Source organism: Diorhabda sublineata, chromosome 1 (genome assembly GCF_026230105.1).
Source record: "Diorhabda sublineata isolate icDioSubl1.1 chromosome 1, icDioSubl1.1, whole genome shotgun sequence".
Lineage (NCBI taxonomy): Eukaryota > Metazoa > Arthropoda > Insecta > Coleoptera > Chrysomelidae > Diorhabda > Diorhabda sublineata.
Genome location: NC_079474.1, coordinates 37,960,063 through 37,982,490, shown reverse-complemented (window position 1 = coordinate 37,982,490; position 22,428 = coordinate 37,960,063). Strand labels below are relative to the sequence as shown.

The 22,428-nt window shown below is 29.9% G+C and overlaps 1 protein-coding gene across 1 annotated transcript in view; it reads left to right on the top strand.

Annotated features, from left to right (window-relative positions):
• Positions 1 to 2,212: 2,212 nt before the first annotated feature.
• Positions 2,213 to 22,428, top strand: part of LOC130441107 (proton-coupled amino acid transporter-like protein CG1139) — a 28,840-nt gene continuing 8,624 nt past the window's right edge. The window contains exons 1-4 of the mRNA XM_056774641.1: positions 2,213 to 2,543; positions 16,084 to 16,150; positions 20,662 to 20,763; positions 21,986 to 22,136. Coding sequence (XP_056630619.1) covers positions 16,092 to 16,150; positions 20,662 to 20,763; positions 21,986 to 22,136 — 312 coding nt within the window. The 5' untranslated portion in view covers positions 2,213 to 2,543; positions 16,084 to 16,091. The remainder of the gene's footprint in view (positions 2,544 to 16,083; positions 16,151 to 20,661; positions 20,764 to 21,985; positions 22,137 to 22,428) is intronic.

The window sequence follows — 22,428 nt, the reverse complement described above, 5'->3', positions numbered from 1 at the left end:
GTAAAATTAGCCCTAAACAGTAACTTGTATTCCAACTAAGTCGAATTTATTATATCTATATTACGTTTCAAATGCGATGCATAAATTCATTATCAACTAAAATTATCATATCTTTACAGGGGACATGTACGGACTCTGAGACACTTTTATGTAAATTTTTAAATATGTCAGAGATTAGAAGGCGTCTCTTCTTAACTAAGGAACTGTGAAGTTCAAATGTTAGTAATTGACAGAAAATTGTTGAACAATGCACGTTTTATATTTTATTATTGTTTTTTCAAATCAACACCTAATATTCATAAGATGATATTGACTTAATTGTTAAGCAAATAGACTGTGAAATTTTAAAATGCAGCACTTGATTTTACCAGCTTACGAATATATGATTCAGATGACGTTAATGAACAATGGAAAGGCGATAGTTGAAAGAAATTTCCTATGATAAAGATGATTTTCAAAGAAGCTAGCTACGAAATCATCAAGAATTGTTTTGCTGAATCTCATTGTACGTTATACTAATGCTTATATAGACAGATAATTATAACGAGGTACCGGCGGAAATTCTTCAAGTGATGATCAAACTGAGGCCTACCGATCGCTGAGCTTACTGAATACTACAGGTAAATTATTCGAACATCTATTGAGACCAAGACTAAAAGACCTGTAAGTCGGATTTAGAAAGGACTGATCAACAATCAGAGCAATCCAGAAGGTAGTCGACACCTTTTTGAACAGGTACTGCAACGTGGCGCGACTAATCGTGATTATAGCAGCATTCGGCCAGAGGGTAGACATCTTAGAGGCACAAGACCCTTTCGGGATCCCAGACTATTCGAACCAAGTGGTGGAGGATTATCTGACAAACAGTCGAACGAATAATCTACGAGACGACAAATGGACAGGTGACAAGACAAATTACCGCAGTGGTCGCATAATGATCTATATTGGGACCGGATCTATGGAATAGTCAATATGATAGTCTGCTTAGACTCGAATTGCCTCTTGGCGTGCTTCTCGTTGCTTACGCCAATAATGTGATAGTTGTGATCACCGAATAATCTGCAGAATTAGCGCAGCTTAAATTAAACCAGACAATGAGACGAGTTGGGGGATAGATGTCAGATAACGGACTTCATCTCGATACGGAAAAACTGAGCTGATATTTCTCAGAAGAAAACGAATACAAACAAGACTTGACATCGAGACAGGCATTTTTATTTATTTATTTGTTTGTTTGTTTACTTGGAATTTTGGAAAAACTTTTGAGATGTGCTGTTATAGGAGTATGTTGATAATATCATTGATGGACAGGCTCACCAATTCCAAAGTACTCAACAACAAAACATGTGAAATCAATAATAATATGAAAATAGACCGGGATGAAGATGAACTCTTGTCTCTAAAACGGATTAACACTGCGTGGGAACTAACCTCTTCAGTGGAATTTACTACAGGATAATAGAGAAAGCGGACCTAGATAGGGAAAACTAAGTTAATGAAATAAATAATCTATAGAATAATATCAGTCTAAGTGAGAACAATCTAAAATTTATGAAGTCTTGTTAAATCAATTCAACCTAAGAAACTCCACAGAATTACACCTGAAAGCATATGAAATAGGAGAAGTGGGATTGGTGGATCAGCTGTAAATATTGAGTATCGCAGACAGAAATAGGTCGGAATAGATAAACTAGGTCGCAGTGTATATGACACATACATCCATATGTATCATAATAAAGCAAATAGCACTATACTTTTAAGGTTAAAATCGAATTTTTTTTCCATTTTATCAAACATTCTGATAACGTACTAGATAAATATCATTATGTACGTTTTACTGGTAAAGAAACAACAGTAGTTTTTTGATCTTACTCCAGTCGATGTTTTTACAACACATTCGTTTTCAGTTGATTTATTCACTTTTGAAAACACTTTAAAAAATGTTTTATTGTATGAATTATTTATAAGAAGTGGAAACAATAAATGTTATACTCCAAGTCAATCCTGCTCTTTCCAGAATTGGTCCCTATAAGAACGGTGCATATTTATTAGTACAAGATCGTAACGAATAGAGCCGATACGTCTATGGTACGTTTACGTTTGTTGAAATACAATTTTTACAAATAATAAGATAACAACTTATTCTGCTCCGTGTTAAACAAATAAACTGTTTCCCAACACATTATTACTCAAATTAAACAATTATAGCAACAATTTATATTTTTTGTTAATAAATGTTTATAAACTATTTTCGCCGTACCGAAAAAAACTATTTCATCTCATTTTTCTGACGTAAAACTCACATAAAGAAAAATATTTAAAAGAAAGTATCCAATCACAATCTTTATCAGTCTAATCGAGTACTCAGGTCGCGTAGAAGTAGAAATAAGCGCTTGTTAGTGTGTTTAGTGAGGACGCAACGCCAAAAACAGACTTTGAACAAATTGGAAGTGAACCGAATTTCATCCATATTCGATTAATCATCGCATGTAACAGTATCGGCATTTGTTCGCAACTACGGAAGTAATAACAAAGTTTACGAGGTTAGTTCGATAGTTAAGTGTTCGAAAATTTAGAAATATTAAAAATATTTTCCAAAGAAATTAACTCATTGAAATGACTTGTTCTAAGAAATAGTAAATATTTCGGTTTGTCTTTATAAGTTTTAGAAGAAAATAAGTTTTGTTACGTACTGGAGAAATATTAAAAAGTCCAGCATTAAGTTTTTGAAAATATTATAGAAAATGTGTGGATCCATCAACTACTTAGATCAATTGGTTAATGAAAACAAACAATATAACAAAAATTAGCCTATGTAGAAATATTCTAGGCATCTATTTTATCAGAAGGCCTATTGAAACCTTATTATACTATTTTTTAAAAATATTTATTTACATAAGAAAATTTGGTTGTAAAAATGTTTCATGGGCTTTTTAAATTCTTCTATTCACTTTGCTGCATTGTCTTGTTTGTTTGGGAGTGAATCCCAATTTTCATCTGAATTTTAAGGTACTTAATCATATTAAATTCTTCACAAATTTCAAAAACTTACTTAAAATGGATTTATTTGTTTCCCCATGTTTTATATCAATTGAAAAAAACTTTAACTACAATATTTAGAATAGGCATTTAAATTCCCACGTCAAAATGAATAATTTCTTCACAAATGCATACTTTTACAGCTTAATATTAAGCCCCTAAAAATTATCTCTATACGATGTTATTTAAAGATTTGTTTTTGCTTCGATCATTAAAAGAGAACTGATATGTTACTTTATCTATATTTTTGTGTGACAATCTTATTCGAAATCAGTAAGAAAACAGTAAGAAAACATTTATATATATATGGAAATATGAAATATTTGTATCGCCGTTCAACTAATAACATTTTGAAAATAAATCAAATGCTTGTTTTAATTTCTTATTTCTTAGACCTTTTATATTTGTTTTTGTTTTTAAATCGTCTTGATTTTAGGTCTCTTCTGTTATAAAATTAGTGTTTTTTTAATAATTTTTGAAAAATAAACAAAAATTTTGACGTTTCGGCTTCTTTCAGTTTTTATCAAAATATAATATTGACGCTGACAATCTTTCAAAAATTATTAAAAAAACTAATTTTATAACAGAAGACACCCAAAATCCAGACGATTTAGAAACATAATCATCATGATTAAAAAGAATTATTCAATTTCAGCCATCTTTTATTTTAAAAACATGGCTAGACGTTAAATGTATACTAAAATAATTGCACAGCAACTACATGCCCACAAAAAGTTTCAATATGTGAATTTTTCTCGCATTCAACAAATCAAGTGTACATGAATGCCTAGTGATTCATTCAGAATGCTCTATTTCCAAATTATAAATTATAGACAACAAAAAGACTGCACATTTCAGTATTGCGATAATTTTTGTAGTTTTTGATTAAGTTATTTGCAGATTATAAATCTGAATTAAATATGAACTTTTCGAATAGATATCTTATTGTTATCTATGATTAGCATCAACTGATAATATTGAATTACTCATACATAAATTGACAAATAAAGAAACCGAAAAATCATCATGTTGATTGCATTGAATTTTTTTTAAGCGCAAAAGCTGTAAATCTCTATCCAGATTCCAAATCAAAAATTGGGTAGAAAACTAACTAAAGTTTAAAGTGAAATATGAAGTACTATGTATTTGTAAACTGGAGTTAATCATCATAATTTGAAGCCTGGTGTTACTAATAATTGTTAAAAATTATGTTTTGAATTAAAAGTTCACTCATCTGAATTGATTCACTCTAATAATATAAAATATACAAGTTATGTTAAACTAAAAGTTCCATACATTTCCTCCTCTTTAAATGCTTCCCTTCTTTTCAAACCTAGTAAAAAATGCAGCTCTAAGTTCAATAGATCTTGTTAAATTTGGCCAAATATTCATTTTCCCAAATTTCATTGTGAATGTAAAACTTAGTTCTGTTTTGTAGAAAACTTACTCTATAGGTATTTGATAAAATAATATCGGTTCTAAACTAAATATTCAGTTGGTATTGGTTAAAAATTGATTGTATAGGTCCAATTACCAAGAAATTGAAATTTTGAGTTTCTTGAAAAATTAGTTTTTTTCAGCTTAATCAAAAATTGGTTCAAAACACATTGTTTACACTACCACTACACCAACACTCACAATTACACTGTCTGACGCGCGTTTCGATAATGAAGTTATCGTCTTCAGAGACTGAGTGTTCAGTATGAATATCACCAACGGTTCCAGAAATTTCACCTTAATCAGGAATTGGTTTTTCAAATGTTCTATGAACAATAAATGGCTGTCATGAGATCAGTTCTATTAAAACAATGATTAACTTACTTCATAGTGGTCCAGAATCAAATTAAATAAGAGAAAAAATTACTTACTCAAGTTTAATTTAATGAAATAACTGTTTTTCAATTGTCTTCTGAAATATTGAGTTTTTAAATTTATTATTTACTGAAGTTAATGTTACAAAAATTGTTTATTCCGATTTAATTTTGATAAAGATTGGCTTCTTCTAAGTTAATTTGCTGAAAAACTAGTTAGTCTAAATATTTTCCTATAAATTAATATATTCGAGTTGTTGTTGTTGAAAGATGACCCTTTCAAATTCAAGATGAACTTTTTCTTAATTTATTTTTCGAAAAATTGATTTTTACAAGTTTATTTCTATTAACAAACGACTTAGTCCCTTCAAACAAATTGCCCATTTGAGTGTTATTTTCACAAAATGTCGTGTGTGAATTCAATTTGAACGATGAATGAAATTTCTAGCTTCCATTTCAATATATTGAAATTTTAAGTTTTGCCAAAAATTGAGTTCTATCTTACTCTAATCAAAAAGTGCTTTTCAAAATGTCGTGTGCATAATACTTGGATTCTTTGAGCTCAGTTCTGTGAAATAACTTAATTAGTTGTAGCCAAATATGTTTTTTTCCAAATTGAATATGGATCAAAACGGCTTCTCGAAGTTTAATTTTATCAAAAATTGTCTGACTTTATTTTCTAAAAAGTTGAGTTTCTAAATTTAATTTTTGTCATCAAAATAGATTTCCGTAGTAAAGTTTGATCACGGTTTGTACACAAAACATAGCTTCTCTAAGTTTAATTTCACCAAAAAACTGTTTGTTACAGTTTCTTGTAGGAAAAAAATACCTTCTCCAAATTTAATTTAGTACAGGACTTGTTCGTCTTTTTTCGCTTAATAATTGTTGAGGTTTTGAAGATCATTTAAGATAATAATAAGGAAAATTAAAATAATAATAATAAGGAAAAATGACTATACTGGATTTAATATATTCAAAAATTGATTTTATTGGTTTAGGTTGGACATAAAGTGGTTATTTAAATATATAAGCATCATCAATCGCATATTGAAATTTAATATACTAAAAAAAGTTTCTGTGAGTTAAATTTAATAAAATTTTGGCTTCTATAAATTTATGGTCAGGAAATTACTTTTTCACTTTTAATGCTAACAAACAATGATCTTTCCGAGTTCAGTTTGTCAAAAATAAGTTTTATTCGGCAAATAAATGGTTTTCCAAATTCAATGCTCATAAATATAAATGTACTGAGTTTAGTTTGTTTGAAAATTGTTTTTTTTCATTTTACTGCGAAAAATAAACTTTCTAGAACAGAATGTGAGCAAAATGCTTCTGTTAATTAAATTTTGTCAGAATATTTCATTCTATTTGCTCAAAGAACAGCTGATTCAAATGAAATTTGACCAACAATCTAATTTCCACAAACTACATAACTAAGTTCAAATTGGCCAAAAAATAGCATCTCTAAAACCACTACTTGCTATAATAGAAAAATGTTAACGTTAAAATTAAATGCCGACAATAAAATTATTTATTTCTCTGATAATTTTTTCATTACTTTTCTAATTAAAAGTTCTACCTCCATCCACATTTCTTAAAATGATTAAAATTTTAATGCATGTTGAATAAATTATTTTTTTCAACATATTATTTATTCAGTTATCTTTTTAATGTAACAACATTATTCTAATTTCTCGATTATTCTCACTGTCAAGTGCACTTAAAACTACTAACATTCATTTACATCATGCATGAAATTAATTATAATAAAAACAATATTATCTTTTTCCCTTCAAAACATTACAAATTATGTGTTTGATTTTAGTGATTTAGACAAGATACACCAGAATGAAACGACATTTACCATATTTTAATAAGGGTCATCTACTAAAAGAAAAAAATTTCTTATTCATTCACATATCTGCAATTCTCATCCTTGATTTTCTGCTATTTATCTGGTATATCTTTGTGGTTTAGTAACAAAAAACTTGGCATGATATTTCTCAACGCGTCCTCTATTACCTAATTTCTTTTCCGTCCAGAACGTTCTGTAAAGTCTGGAAAATATTATAGTCAGATGATGTAGGCATCAAGTTCAATTAATTTTTAGCGAGTCCTCAAAGACTTTTGTGAACTGCATGTGGTGATTCCCTACTGTAGTGTGATCACTTGTAACAGTATAGTACTGTATGTACCATTAAACCAAGCTTCAGAATTTCATAGCATCACCTTACAAGCCGCCAATCTACGCTTTTCAGTCCTTTCAACGCCTCCACCAAGATCTTTTACGTTAAACGTTCTCATGTGCCATCCACTTTTCATTGTCACTTGTGAATATTATAAGAAATGGTTCCATTTCATTCCGTTTCAACAAAATTTATATTCTTAACCGTCTCATGGTTTATGCTTATCTGAGATATCTATCTCGGTAAGTTAAAAAATATCATGCGGTTTTTCTAAAGCATCACAGCGTAATTCTAAGTGTAGTTACTTTCAAATCCTCGCAGCTTTGTAATACAACACTAACAAACCGAACTTAACCTATTCACACCAGTCTAACCTCAAATATCACTTTTGAAACGTGCAGCAAGGTGGCTCAATCAGACTAAAGCTGCATTTAAAAAACTACTATTTTTAAATTTGTTGACTTTTTTGTCACTTGGCTTTATTTGGACGAATCAAAATGTTATTTCACCTGAGCATAAAACATTTGTTTCCAGTTCAGCATTTTTTCGAATGATTATTTTTATTCAATATGTTGTTTCTATTTAAGTTATGTTTGTACATTCTCGTAAAAACATTGGTTGGTGAACCAGAAAACCTAGTATTAGCACAGGTAGCAGCGTTCACTGGAATTTTGTGACTTTATACTTTGGTAAAATTAAAAAGGAAATGACAATTCAAACAGAAATAACTCCAAGGTACGCCACACCAGGAAAATAGACAGAAAATGGTTGAATTTGGTTATTGCTGCTGCGCATTCGGGGTCATGTGACCTGGATACCTGGGTTCAATTACTAAGCACTGGAACACGAGAGCCGAACAGGAAATAGGTCATCTCCCAGCGTAACTCAGCATGAACTTGAGCGCGAGCATGGGCGTTTGTGTTTATAAATCATACTTCGTAATCTGTTGATGTTGAACGAGGGCGTAGTGCGGGCGCGAGCGTAAAAGTTTATATATTGACCTTATATGGTTTTAGACCACACCATTTACTGTAAAAATAAAATAATACTCTAAGTACTTAAATTACTTATATATTGCTTATTCATCTAGGCTAATTGTATTTTGAATAGATGAGCTTAAAATGTAACCACTAAAACAATGTTTTATTTTGCTTAATTGTTATAAAGTCGTTTTTTATTCTTGTTGTGTTGAAGTTTTGTTAAATGACCAATAAACAGGTTAGTTTAAAATTGTCGGAAAAAAAAATTTTTCAAAATCTATTTTTTTTTATTTTCCAAATGGAATACGATTTTTCCCCAATTCATCTCCACTGTTTGTACCGGCTTCATTGGATAATATTTGCGGAATATTTCTATTCACTACTATTGCAGTTATGCTATTATTTGTTTCTCAACGACAGAAAAAAAATATTTGTCACCACTAAATCATCATAATTTTCCTTAATTTCTTATTTAGACCTTTTAAATATGTTTATGTTTTTATATCGTCTCGATTTTAGGTCTCTACTATTATAAAATTAGTTTTTTTTAATAATTTTTGAAAGATGAATAAAAATTTTGACTTTTCGACTAGTTTCAATCTTTATCAAAATGTGATACCGTCAGCGTCAATATCATATTTTGATAAAGACTGAAAGTAGTCGAATCGTTGAAATTTCATCTGTCTGTCAAAAATAATTTAAAAAAAACCAATTTTATAACAGAAGCGACTTAAAACCAAGACGATTTAGAGACATAATCATCATGATTATAAAGAATTGTTCAAGGGAACACAATTTTTTCTCCGACGAAATTGCAAGAGAGTTGAAAGGCAACGTTAAACCTGTTTCTGAGAGCTGCAGCGGTCGGAAAATTATGTAAAAAATATTTTAACGAAAGTGCGGGACGCAGTGTGTACTTTATGCCCGGATCATCCATTATCTAGATGGTATATAAGATATAGAACACAATATGATTAGTATGACATAATTAAAAATCCTGTATGTCATGTTATGTCTTTTAGCGATTGTTGTTATTATCAAATATAATATATTTTCATCCTTGTAAATGTTTCTGTGATACCTAACCTTGCCACAAGTTTTTTAGAGTACACAATTCTATAAATACAAATCAATGACACCCCTGTCATACTTTGATAATGTTTTAGTGCTTCCGCTTGTGAAAATATATTTTTCAAATATTCTGACACCACACAGTATCTGTTTAGATTGATGTCCTAATTATTGCAATTCATCTCCACTGTTTGTACTGGTTTATTGGATAATATTTGTGAAATATTTATACTTACTTTTATTGCAATTATGTTATTATTTGTTTCTCAACGACAGAATAAAAATATTTTCCTCCTTCCTTCCATATTAAAACAAAATTTATAATCAATTTTCTGCTGCTGACAATGAAATTCAAATGTTTTTGTATACCAATAATGCAACTGACTTATTTCATTTTCAATTTGTTCAACTAATGTTTCCTCAAGGAATAAATTGTTTAGGGAATTTATGGCGACTTTTTAGGGTGATTATCACGTGAGAACAATAAGTTTACTCTATAAACTCATAAATCTTGTAAATTATTGATGAAATACATATTCACTTATCTTTTTTAATTTCAACTAATTAGCTACTGATTAATATCATTAGTTTCCCAATTATTTCTTTTTGAGAATAATTGTTCCGAACAACTTTATCGCGATTAATCAAACACACATTATTTGTTTGATTGATTTTTTATAGATGCCGCAAGATACGGCAACAAATTAGCTAAACAAACGGAAAATTTCCAAAACAAATTATCACATTTGTTTCATACATAAACAAAAATAAATATCGAAATAAAACACTATTCTTTGGAAATATTTTTGTCGAAATAGAACTCTGATTACTTTCAGATGCAAATAAAAAAATGACACTCACTCAAACTCACATAGCAACCGTCGTATATTTAGTTTATTAAATTAACATAAAAAGCGATAAAAAAATTATATTATTCACCTCAATTCATACAACTTGCTAATAATCAGATACCCAAAATGCTCTTCCAAAAATTACTCTAAAAGTTTTTATTTTGGGTTAAAAATATGGTGAATGTAAGTTACTAGACTAAACGTGGAAACTGTGCCATATTCACATCGGAAAATCAAAAAATAATGCAGAGAGAAGATATCAAAAACTCTATATGATATTTTCTTGAGACTGACATATCAGAAGAAGAAGACACTTAGGAATTGAAGATCAACTGTTAACCTAAGTGTATTGTAATGATAAGTAGCTCATACTTAGAGGCATATTAACTAGTTCTGCAATTAGCTCGTAAAGGAATTTTGTTCTAAAATCTGTTATTTGACGTACATTCAAATATTCATTCCATACTGCTATTTTGTATTAAATTTGTTCCACATATTTAATTAAATGTAGATTTCGCAAACGAGAGACCATCCTCTTGGAGTGGTGAAAAACTTATCCACATTAGGATACCAAATATCTACAATAAATATATGTTGAGTATGTTTGGAATTTATTCACAATATGAATTTAAGGGATTAATTGATCATTTTTCAGATCATATAATTGAAAATTAAGTATTTCTACTATCAATATTTGATCGTTGAATGCTAATACACGCGTGAAAATATATAAAGAAGACAAGATAAATATAAAATGCTAAAATAATATGGAGGTATATTTCTTCAATTTGATTGTTACATACCCTACTTTGCAATAAGCGAAATTTTCTTCATAATATTAAGGTATTTCTTTTGACTCTCTCATTTCACATTTAATACCTTTATCTCTGTTACTTTGCCATGTTAATCAAATCATATATATATATATATATATATATATATATATATTTAGAATGTTATTCCTAACTAAGTGATCTGTCAACTGGAATTTAATTATGATAATTTGTCTGTCAAAATGAAGACTATTTTCATGAGTCCGCTTAAGTTGTAGTACTGATCCAGACTGATTTCAGTCTTAGTCAGATATCTTCATTTGAGTCAGCTTTTAAAGGAAGATGTTCGCATTATGGTTTCAACAATTTTGTGATGTGTCTGTTAATGAGAGGAATGGTTACTGTTCTCACGATTGGACACTCGAAGAATGTAGGCTTTTACTTTTTATGAATGAAAGTGGAAAAATCAACAATCTTATTGCATATAACTCAAAGAAGTACACCGAAGAGAATGAAAATTTAGTTTACAACCTAGTTTAACCAATCCGCCCACTGAAACATCCAGGAGGTGTTAAGATAACAAAGAATGTCATACTTGTGTTATATAGAGGAGAGTTTCACGTTTACGAAGTGTTACTCATGTGAAAATTACTATTATAAAGTGGCAAGCAAGAAGTCTGAACGCTTTTCCCATTGAATATCCAAGAAAAGGTGTCTTTTGAAGATGAGTGGTAGAGTATATCTAGTAGTATATATAGCTTATCAAAACATTAAGAAAACGATGCAAAATATTTTTTTTAGTATTTTTCGTTATCCCATAATTTTCCATTCAAAATTAAGTAATAAAAAATTGAGTAATTCGAACTGACATTGATTGCCAGTGTACAATGAAAAGAAAAAAATAATTTTCACTATAGAATCATCTTATAAACGCTATGGCTATTTTTCAATGAATTTGATTGAAAATTATTGTTTATTTCGATTTATCGTATCCTAAATGTGGGAAAATTTAATTGCACAGGAAGGTATTTGTGACTTGTTAAAATATTTATTTCATTGCAAAATGTAACTTAAAATTTAGAATTGTTTCGATACAAATCGACTGGAATCAAATTATTTTATCTAAGGAGAAAGTGTGCCCGTCAGATTTCGATTGAATATCATTTCGATTTAAGGCTGGCAATAAATTGGTCAAAGTAAAAAAGTCTCGGATGATATTGCCTCAACCAAATTATCCAATAACAGCATCTGCTCTAAAAAAAGTTAATACCATGTCATTTTATAACCGTTTTGAAAATTATATTTCCTCCGGTATCATTCCTACCTAATTATTTGTCAGTGGTGGAGAGTTAGTGTGAGATACATGAATTTTGAACTGCTTCAGTTTTAGTAGATGGGAGAAACTTTAATAAGTTTAAATAATCGTTTTTAGAAAATGGTTCTGAATCATTCCACTCTTTTGATACTTCATTAGATATTAAGCAGAAGTATTATCGTTGTTTATATTTTGTTCCCAAAAAGAGTCCTCAATAAATCCATGTGTGTTCAAACCAATATTTGTTTTGAATCGATTTTAGATATGATCCAAAAGAGAAACATCTGATCAACAACTTCCAACAACAGCTTTTACCTCTGTAACCTTGTAATATATGCCTACTCCTTGTAACTCCTCCAAAAAAGATCCACAAACTTGTCTGAAAGCATAAACAAGGCATGTAGAAACAGCATATCGGTTGTTTTTGAACACAAATCTATCAGAACTTTGTTGGAATACTTTCAAAAATAATAAACAATTCACCAATCTACCATTCCGAATAAACTTCTGGCCATTATCCGAATCAACACTCATAACCAAAGTGAGTGTAAAATAGTTCAAGCTTCCTCTCCGGTGGAGACATAAGGTTAGTTCCAAAACCATGCTAGAGTAACTCGAGATATATTTCATGAAACATTTGGGATTTCAGATTTGGAACGGATTTATCTATTTGAAACCCTACAAAATTAATATCATGGGTACGAATTAAATTAATAATATAATAATTAATTCCAAGGTGAAAACACCAAATATAAACAAAGTTTATATTTGGTGTTAAATTTTAATCAAAACCCTTATAACAATTCGAAACAACGATAATTGCTAGTTGGAGCGCCAAAATTCGATATACGCATGCTTCAAACGAATTTGAGCTACTTCTGATTAATTGACCTATGATTTTTTTGATTGACATATTGGTTTACTTCCTTATCCCCACAATCATGAAATCAAGTGAATAATATAAATTTCATGTCCCATTGACTTATATACACTAATTCAATAAAATTTTGAACATCCTAACAGATTATATGCTTGTAATTCATAACCTCAAACGACTTTAGTACATAACCTCAAATATCGCACGATTTCCATAAATTGGACGGATTTCAGTCGTAAATTTAAATTCACACGAAAATATACTTTGAAATTAACCCTTTGCAATACAGAACTTTATTATGTTTTATGGGATTCTAGCTTGACTTTGCAAAAGAAATTAGCTTGGGTGAATCCAGTGTTTAGTTATGCATAATTTTTACTAGTACTATAACTATTCAGCATTTTGTTTTATCATTAATTACCACATATATTGTCTGAAATATTACTTTCTCCTTCTAATTATTCAAATTTCTTATGCTAACACAGTCATAAGTGTCAGGTGAGACCTGAAATGACCTTATAATCTATTACTCACAGATTTGTAATTGTATGGAATTTTCCATTGTTTTCTGTACATTTGATATTTATATCAGGTGATAAGAAAGGTTTATGATATTTCTTGAGCGTTTTACATTCTTTACTTATTACAAATATTGCAAGAAATATAACGATATTACTTCCAGATATCATATTGTAACCTCGGTAAAATGAACTTCTCTACCTCTCCAAATCTGTTTGTTACTTTCAATATGAACTGATTAATAAACTGTAAATATGATCAGATGATTAAATTCAATCAAAATATACGTTAATTGAATATAAAATAATCTTAAAACTGAACAATTTACAGGTTACAATCATTCAAACCAGAGCGGAAACTTAATCTGTTTTAATGAATGTTATTTGTGATGAGCCTGTCACAAACTGATGTGGATAGTGCTCCGACACTGGAGCATTCATGGTATATTATTTTGGGATTGAGGAATTTTATAATTGGTCTATTCACCAGTTTGTACAATTTGACGTATTGAAAAAAAATTTTCGCAAACTTTCCACCAATTGTACGCTGGCATAAAAACATAATTTCAAGTTGTAAGGTATTCCGTTGAAGCAGTTACAAGGTGTCCCAGAACAATATCCTTAAAACATGTGCAGTGGAGAACAATACTACGAAACTAAAAATCCGAAAACGACAAAAAAGAATTTTTTAATACTAGGCTCGAATTTTACTCAATTGATTGTGAAAGAATAAAAATTCGTTATTGATAAAATTTACTAAAGAATTAATTAAGATCTATAGAAAGATTTGTAGTCACTAAAAAGTAAATATGAAAGCAAAAAGTGAAGATCAACAGTCATAGAACTGATATGTGGACGACAATGTAGAATTAAAAATGGATTGTTTATGATTATACAAATTATTGCTAAAAGCCGCTTATTAAGTTGTAGTTCTTTGACATTATGAAAGTCTCTTCCCATTATATCTTGGTTACCACTAACTAAAACGAACCTTTTTTGTGTGCTACCTAGTTTCAACCAAATCAAGAACGTCTTGATATATTTGGTGAAAACAGCCGAAAAAACGACTAGTTAAAGGTATAAATACAGATTGATAAAACATTACAAACAAGAAAAAAAGGTCATTTAGGTAGTTAACATAAGACTTCTTTTTGGACAACAAACAGATGAGTGAATCATAAATCTAGTATGAGAGGGAGATTTTGTGAAGATATAAGATAAGATGCATAGGCTACAATTGAGCGACATTATAAGTAAAGCTATGAGAGCGACAAAAAAGACTGTATATTTTGAAGTGAAAGTTGGTAGCACTGCATTTTGAGCTCTAAATGCTGGTGAGTTGTTGTTTACAAAATGTTTACATGCAGCTCATGGGTCAGTCAATATTCGCAGGTTAATACTACATCAGGATAATGTCAGTCATATAACATCTACATCATTCGCCTGATTTGGCCATAAGTGATTATTCTCCTACCTAGGAAACAGTTAAGTAGTGGACGTATTACAACGAGGTACGAGATTGATAAATCAATTCATTAATTTCTTCAAAACATTCCAGAAAAGGATTGACTTCAATCTTCTAGGTTGCTAAAAAATTGGTTACAAAAGTGCATTTTACGTGGTGAAAACTTTGAAAATAAATAAAATAATTTTCTTGAAAATAATCAAAGTTTTCGTGCACCTCAAAATATATAGCGTCATCTATGTTTAAATGAAAGTAATACTAAACATCAGAAGATGTAGGCAAATGATGAGGTTTGCCGAAATCCATCAGCAATTGAAATTATTAATTAAATAAATTCGCCTTTTAGTTCTCTTATATCATTAATTGTTTCTGAACAAATTTCACTCAGTCATCAGAGATAATTGCTTTAGATTATCAATAACTTTTAAACCCTTAATTTGGAAGTGTACCCAAGCAAAAACATAACTTTTTCCAATTATTTGTTTAAATGTAGTGCGTTATTTGCATCCAAAAAGTTGCCGCATTTCTCCTTAGGGCTTTTACAGTAACCTCTATTAGTTTTCAGCACAAATTTGACTTGTATACAATGCAATGAAAACTGTTAGCATAATGACTTATCTACTATAAACTAGCACATAAAAAATGAAAATTAAGAATCCAGTGTATACACAGTGTTGTGTAACTATTATGATGTATAAGCCAAAAAATTATTTTTTCACGCAATGCTTGTATTGACAATATTGAGTTCTTACTGTAAATACTCGATCAAATCCATCTTTTCCAGAGTGTAAGGTAGTTATCCGACTCATGGCATTGAAAAACGGTGGCATGTAGTGGAGTTCTAAAACAAAATGTCCAACCTGCTCATTTCTCTCAAATGTTCCAAATGTGTATACGGTTATTTAAATATTTCTCTCCCAAATATATAATATCAAGTTAGATATACTAGTTAAATTATTATTTAAAAGAAGACGAGCAGCGTTTAAGTCGTTGACTTCAATATAATGTACTATTAGAAATGGTGCGGAACTTAAACTACCAGAAATTCGTGGTCTTAAGTCAAATGTGCTCTGAATTTAAATAAAAAGGAAAGTTGTTTATCTTATAGGATACCATGCCAAATTGATGGTTAAAAGATAGTTAAGCGAAAATTACTCTTATATTCATATATAATACTACATTTTTTTTTATTTTTAGGGAACACAATGGATGAGAAGAAGGATTGTTTTTCGTCAACTTATACTGTTGATACATTCAGTTCGACGTAAGTATTTTCATAAATTGTATCACCATTGCTATGTTAGATAATAACAGCCAGTAACAATGAAGAATAGTTTTGCATCACGCTTTTTTTCATGTTTTGATTCATATTATTTAAACAAAACGTACAAGTCTAAACAGAGTTAGATCTTAATTTAATCCGAGAAATGATTAATAACTAACATAATGGAGGTCGTAATTGTTATAATATTATCAGTTATTATTTCATTCCACGATTAAGCAGTCTGGGTTACATTTTTGTACAAATAATATTGAATGAAAGATTTAGAGGATTCTATGCGTATACGAAACTTTTAATTCAAGAGATGTTTAATTGCTTACTTTATGCAGTTCTGTAATTGTTATATCATTATCAGTTTTTTCTTATTTTGTGTTGACAAAGTCTGGTTTACATACAAAGATTTGAAGGATATCTAAATTATATGCATTTATGTTTATGTATGTTCTGAGATTGTCTCAATCAAATGCCAGTGATAGATGGCAGAAAAAAATTTTTTGTATTATGAAATCTTAACAAATTTTGTCCTGACGTTTTCTTAAGCCCTCAACTCAAAAAAAGATTCATAGATTAACCGGTGATACCCCGATGTATATAAAAACTATTTTTTTCTTTCGAAATGCAGCATTGGGTTTAACTACGCCAAACGCTATATTTGAGCTACGTGAAATATCTTCGATATAATAAGATATCAATTAAGAAGTGGGTTTTGTTCAGTAAATTTTGTCAATACTTGAGAAGCTTAAAATCAGTTTCTACTATAATCAAAAAGAAATATGCAATAAGAATACATTTACTTTGAGATAAATTAAAATTATTCTAAATAATTCACTGCAGCGCGAAATAAGACACTTCATAAAAGAGAATCAATGGATATATCGTATAGCTCTTATTTTGCATTCTAGATACACTTTTTCTTATGAATCTGAAAATGAACTACTTTAAATACAGACATGGAGTTTCGACATTATTTTATCTGATAAAGATAAATTTTGAAATTATTAATATGATAGAAACTAGCTAGCTAGCCTAAGACAGAAAAATCTGACAATATATTTGAATATTGTAGAAGTCAAGTTCTAAGCTAGGAGTTGGTTTAATCTTTTGTGTCTAAATTCATAGCACACGAATACCAATTTTTAAAATATGTTGAATTTATTCAACCTTTGTCTGCAGCTGTGGTTTCAACTGGAAAATAATCTAAGAGAGAGATAAATGCTTTATTGTAAAAAAATTTTTACAATTTATAGATAAAAGCTTGTAAAAACTAAAAAACAATAAAAATAACTAAATAAAGATAAAACAAGTAAAATAAAATTTCAATATACAAAAGAAAACCACAATGAGTAGCAAAAGATGATATCGATTTGATTTCAATTGGCAAGTGATTGTGCATTTTTTGCATTGTAAAACATTGAGCCCTTTACTAATTCTGAACGTGGAGTAGGTAGGTGAAGATCGTGCTCGACGTTCCTAAGTGGATAGCCATGCAACGACCTTTCTGAAATTGGAGAAGCGTGCTTACAAATTAGGCAAACGATTTCAAAGATGAATAAGGAAAGAACTGTTCAGTCCGAATAATTATCTAGCAGCTCTCTTCTGTAGTTTGAAGATTCGCTCAAATTGAGTCGCACCACACGTACCCCAGAAGGGAAGGGCATACTAAATAATGAAAGAACATCATCTTGACTGAATGACTAACCGATCACGTTGTAATACAGCCGAAACTAAAGCTACAATAATGAAATTTAGATGTAGGTTTCTGATGATGAACCATTAAATCCACCATACCTTTTCCAGTAGTTGATATTAAACTTTTTTTAACAGATACGCACTATTTAACCGATACCACGGTGAAATTATTGTATTTAATTAGTTTATAGAAACACTGCATTTAATTCTTAAATACAACTAGTATTAATTAAAACTAGTCTGCAATCTTTTCCTTACATGGATATATATTTTCTTTAACAGGCCGCTGTAAAAACATACGGAATTTGAAGAGTTTAACCGGAAATGTATTTAGGGGAACGTGTTGCCATTTCCACAATTTAATTGTCTATGATAATAATATGTCAGTATAGGGAGATTTTTGTGACAAAACATAAACGGATGTGATTTTACTTAATCAGAATTGGAATTTACGAATTAGGTTACATAAATCACAAGGGCATCCAGATGTACCAGCATTTTTTAATAAGAAACAACAATCTTAGACTACGTGATGATCCTTGTTGAGTTCTGTTTATTTAGTTATGAACTGAGAGATATATGAGTACGAGTATACAATTCATGTTTTTTCTTTCTGTTCATATTAATTTAATATTAGTACTGATGCTGAATTTTCAGTAATTAATTTTCACGAATGTTAAAAGGCTCTGTTACATCAACAACGCTAAGAAATCTGAGAAACTCCTCGTGATGTCTAGGAACGACATTAAACTGGTAGTAGATCTTCTCACAGGTTACTTCCCAGTGAAAAACATTCTTAAGTCAATAGCCATGACAGAGGACGATAACTAGTGATTCTAGGAGCAATCCATAAAGACAACATAGCATCTAATCTGCGAATATCCTGTCCAGGTAGAACTTGAAAACCTAAGAAAAATAGCCTTTTTCAGCAATCTACGTATTGTGGAAACAGAACAATGTAATAGGTTTAGGTGTAGAGGGGCTGAATAGTAAACGACTACCCATAGAATATATGTATAATCCACATAAACAAAATGAAATTACAAGTACGACATTTGAAGTCACGTAATTCATAATAAGGTTATCAACAAACAGCAAAATCATGACAGCACTCGTAATTACAATTAAAGGACGAAGAGAATATGTGCTTAGGAATATGGCTTACAACTTGAATTAAAAATTTGACCGTGATATACATTATGTAGTTACCATATTAACTAGGTGCAATAGATAAACTCAATGAAATAAATATATGACTCATTTTAAGCAATAAATCCAATAAACAATATAGGTTGTCATTGTCTTGAATTGTTGCCTAATATTTTCTCTTGGTAGTAATTCAGGAAGTCATTTGTCCTTATTTGCACTTTTTATGTGAGGTGAATGAATGTTGTTTTATTTATTATCATGTACCCTTGGGAAGTGACCGTTTAAAAAATAAATTTTCATTTCTCTCTGAAATGATATTTATACCGAAGGAATTATTATTTGAATTGTAGAAACACTGATTTTGTCGTCTTACTTTCTGGATTTTTTGTTAATTTCTTATGCCTAGCTAGTTTCTGGTTCTTTTGATACATGTTTTTCCAACATTATCAAGAAATAAAATTATAAAATTAGTTATAACTATTGAAATATGGAATACCTGCTTTTCTTCAGTAGCTGCTTTATCAGAAACCAAATTATTATTTTGAACCAACAATAATTTCGTGCTTTTGTTTCTATTGGTTTGAAAAACAATATTCTGACTGTTATGTGAGCACATGGATTGAATGTTGTTTACCTTAATTTTAGACACAATTTTCTTTGGCTCAAAAATGCTTTAATTTCATGTAGGCTTTGACGTTTTGGCAGAATGAGATCTACACTGTATCTCAACTAAAAGTACTGACCTTTGAGAATTACTAAGGTAACAACTTTTTTAAAAATGGGGGGGTACATTACACCGACACCCCTCTACCCTACACACTTTTCCTTTTAAAAATGTGTGCAAGGGTTATGGAGTTCCTCTTAGTTTAAAATATTTTTAAACGTTGTTCTTCGCGAATATTTAACAAATCTATCAGTAAATTTTTATTTCATTTCGATTGCTGATTTCAAAAATAAAAACACAAAGAATAATATTTGAATGATTGTATATGTTGGTCAAAATGATCTCTGATGACCATCGTACAATGGTATATCAAGTTCCTTCACATAAATCTTCTACAGCTTCAGGTTGTCTTACAAAAGTCCCCGTCCTCTTCTTCCAATATGTATAGACAAGAACAGTGATTTATCAGAAATTGACGCGCTCTCGTGCTTTAACGTTTCGTCTTCAATAATTTGGGTAATAATTACATCAATATATATATATTTTGAGAGGTATGTAACTTACATCTAGGTGCTAGGAATAGGGGATGATCAGACGGTGTAATTTCCTAAAATATCAGTGATTTTAATTTCCAAGACCTTTGGATATAACTTGAAACACTAAAATCTGTATCCAGATTACATCTACACTTACGAATCGATGCAAAACAATTCAATTTTTTTCTTTAAACCGTGTCAATTAGGTCTGGGAAAAATTCATTCGAATGCGCGTTTGGTCCAAGTAGCAAACACGCACTCTAACACACGGATAGCTGACGCATGCATAATTCTTCGGACAAATGCGCTCTTTTGATATGCCTATAACCTTTTATACATATATTTTGTACTTTAATATGTTCTAGACTCCACTCCAGTGTTTCCTATTTTGTATTATTCATATACCTAGTTATCAAACATTTGACTCTGTTTTGCAATTACATGCTTATTTTTAGAGCTACTTTGAATACAAACGAACCAGTGAAAGTTCCAATTGGAGCATTACCGGAGAAAGAATATAACCAATATGAACATAGAGAATTGGAACATTCTAATACGTAAGTATATTTTTCACTTTTTTCGTTCATGCTATCTTAAAAATACAAAATACTCGAAATAAATTAAGACTTTTTGCAAAACATTTTTCTCTTCTTCTTCCAAGATAGTAGCCGATATTTTTGTTAATTTACATAATACTATTTAGATTCAAATCGTTGAGTAGAGCTCATTACTTTTGTTTCAGTGTTGATGAGTTTATCAGTTATTTCACGCCATTTTATTTTGACTACATAATAACCCGATAAAAAATGACAATCAAATAATAACAATTTATTATCTAATAATATATTTCAGTCTTGCTTTTCGGCATTAATTATTGGGGGGAAATAATTTATATATTTTAACACTATGTCAACAGAGAGCGGTTCAGGTAAGTTAATTATTATTCGGATATGATGTGATTTACGGATATTACACGACCACGTAATATTTTCAAGAAATGGAAAAGAATAAGACAATTATCATCTTCAGATGAATCATACCTTGACCTCACTGTTTCTTTAGAAATCCCAAAAATGGTGCAAGGTAAAACAAAAAAAAAATGGTGGATATAAAGAAAGATAAGAAAAGAAAACGGGTAAAATGCAGATAGTTACGCACACGATATCAGAAAAATTAAGAGAAATAATGGCGAAGAATACACAATAACAAAAAAATTAAAACTTGTGAGTGAAAGAAGGAAAGAAAATGTAGAAGATGATTTGCAAAAAGTACTTCCGTATCCTAAACTGTCGTTATTTTTTAGCGAACATTTGTAAGAATCTTAAAAACTCGAAATAATCAAAATGGATTACGTGTTAAAAATAAATGTATTAAAAATATTACATTGAAGTTCTTGTTTCAAATGAAACTTTATTACTTTCAGTTATTATACATATATTAATTTCCATTAATTGAAACTAAGAAATTATAAATTAAAATGCCGCATAACGTAAAATTATTTTTTAATTTAAGCATATATATGCCGAAATAAGAAATATATGACTTTAATAATTTTGGGCACATTTAATTCTATTAAAAATATTTTTAAGGACGATTTGAAAAAAAATTTAAGGTATATAAAAAATGAACTGCTGCCGTCGATAATTATTATTATTTGGTTAGTTAAGGTTGTTACGGTATTAATTATTGAAGTAAAGGTCGATATGGTCAACGATTCGTAGAAATCAAATTCTTGAATTAACATTTTCAAAATGTACAATTACAAAACATTTTTTTTAGATTCACAGGTGCATTTATCCATTTGGTGAAAAGTTCTTTGGGAACGGGAATCTTAGCGATGCCCAGGGCTTTCAAAACAGCAGGTTTAGCGGTAGGATTTTTTGGAACTCTCTTTATTGGATTCTTATGTACGCATACAGTACATCTGCTAGTAAGTACTGTTTTTACTTTATGAACGTCATTTACTCTCAGGTTCATTTCGTATACCTGAGCTTTATACATTTTATCTATTGTCTCTGAAAATCGTCTTCCTACCTGCCACTTTTTGTACCCAAGGAAAGTTTTATCATGATTTTTGAATAGGTCCGCCAGTCACTGAATGAATAACGTTTCACATATTTCTCATTTATAATTCCTGCAGGTACGTGAATAAAAAAATGTGTAGCATCTGTATATTGGAAAGAACGTTCAGATGTATTAGAGAGATCAAAAAGTAATGCCGT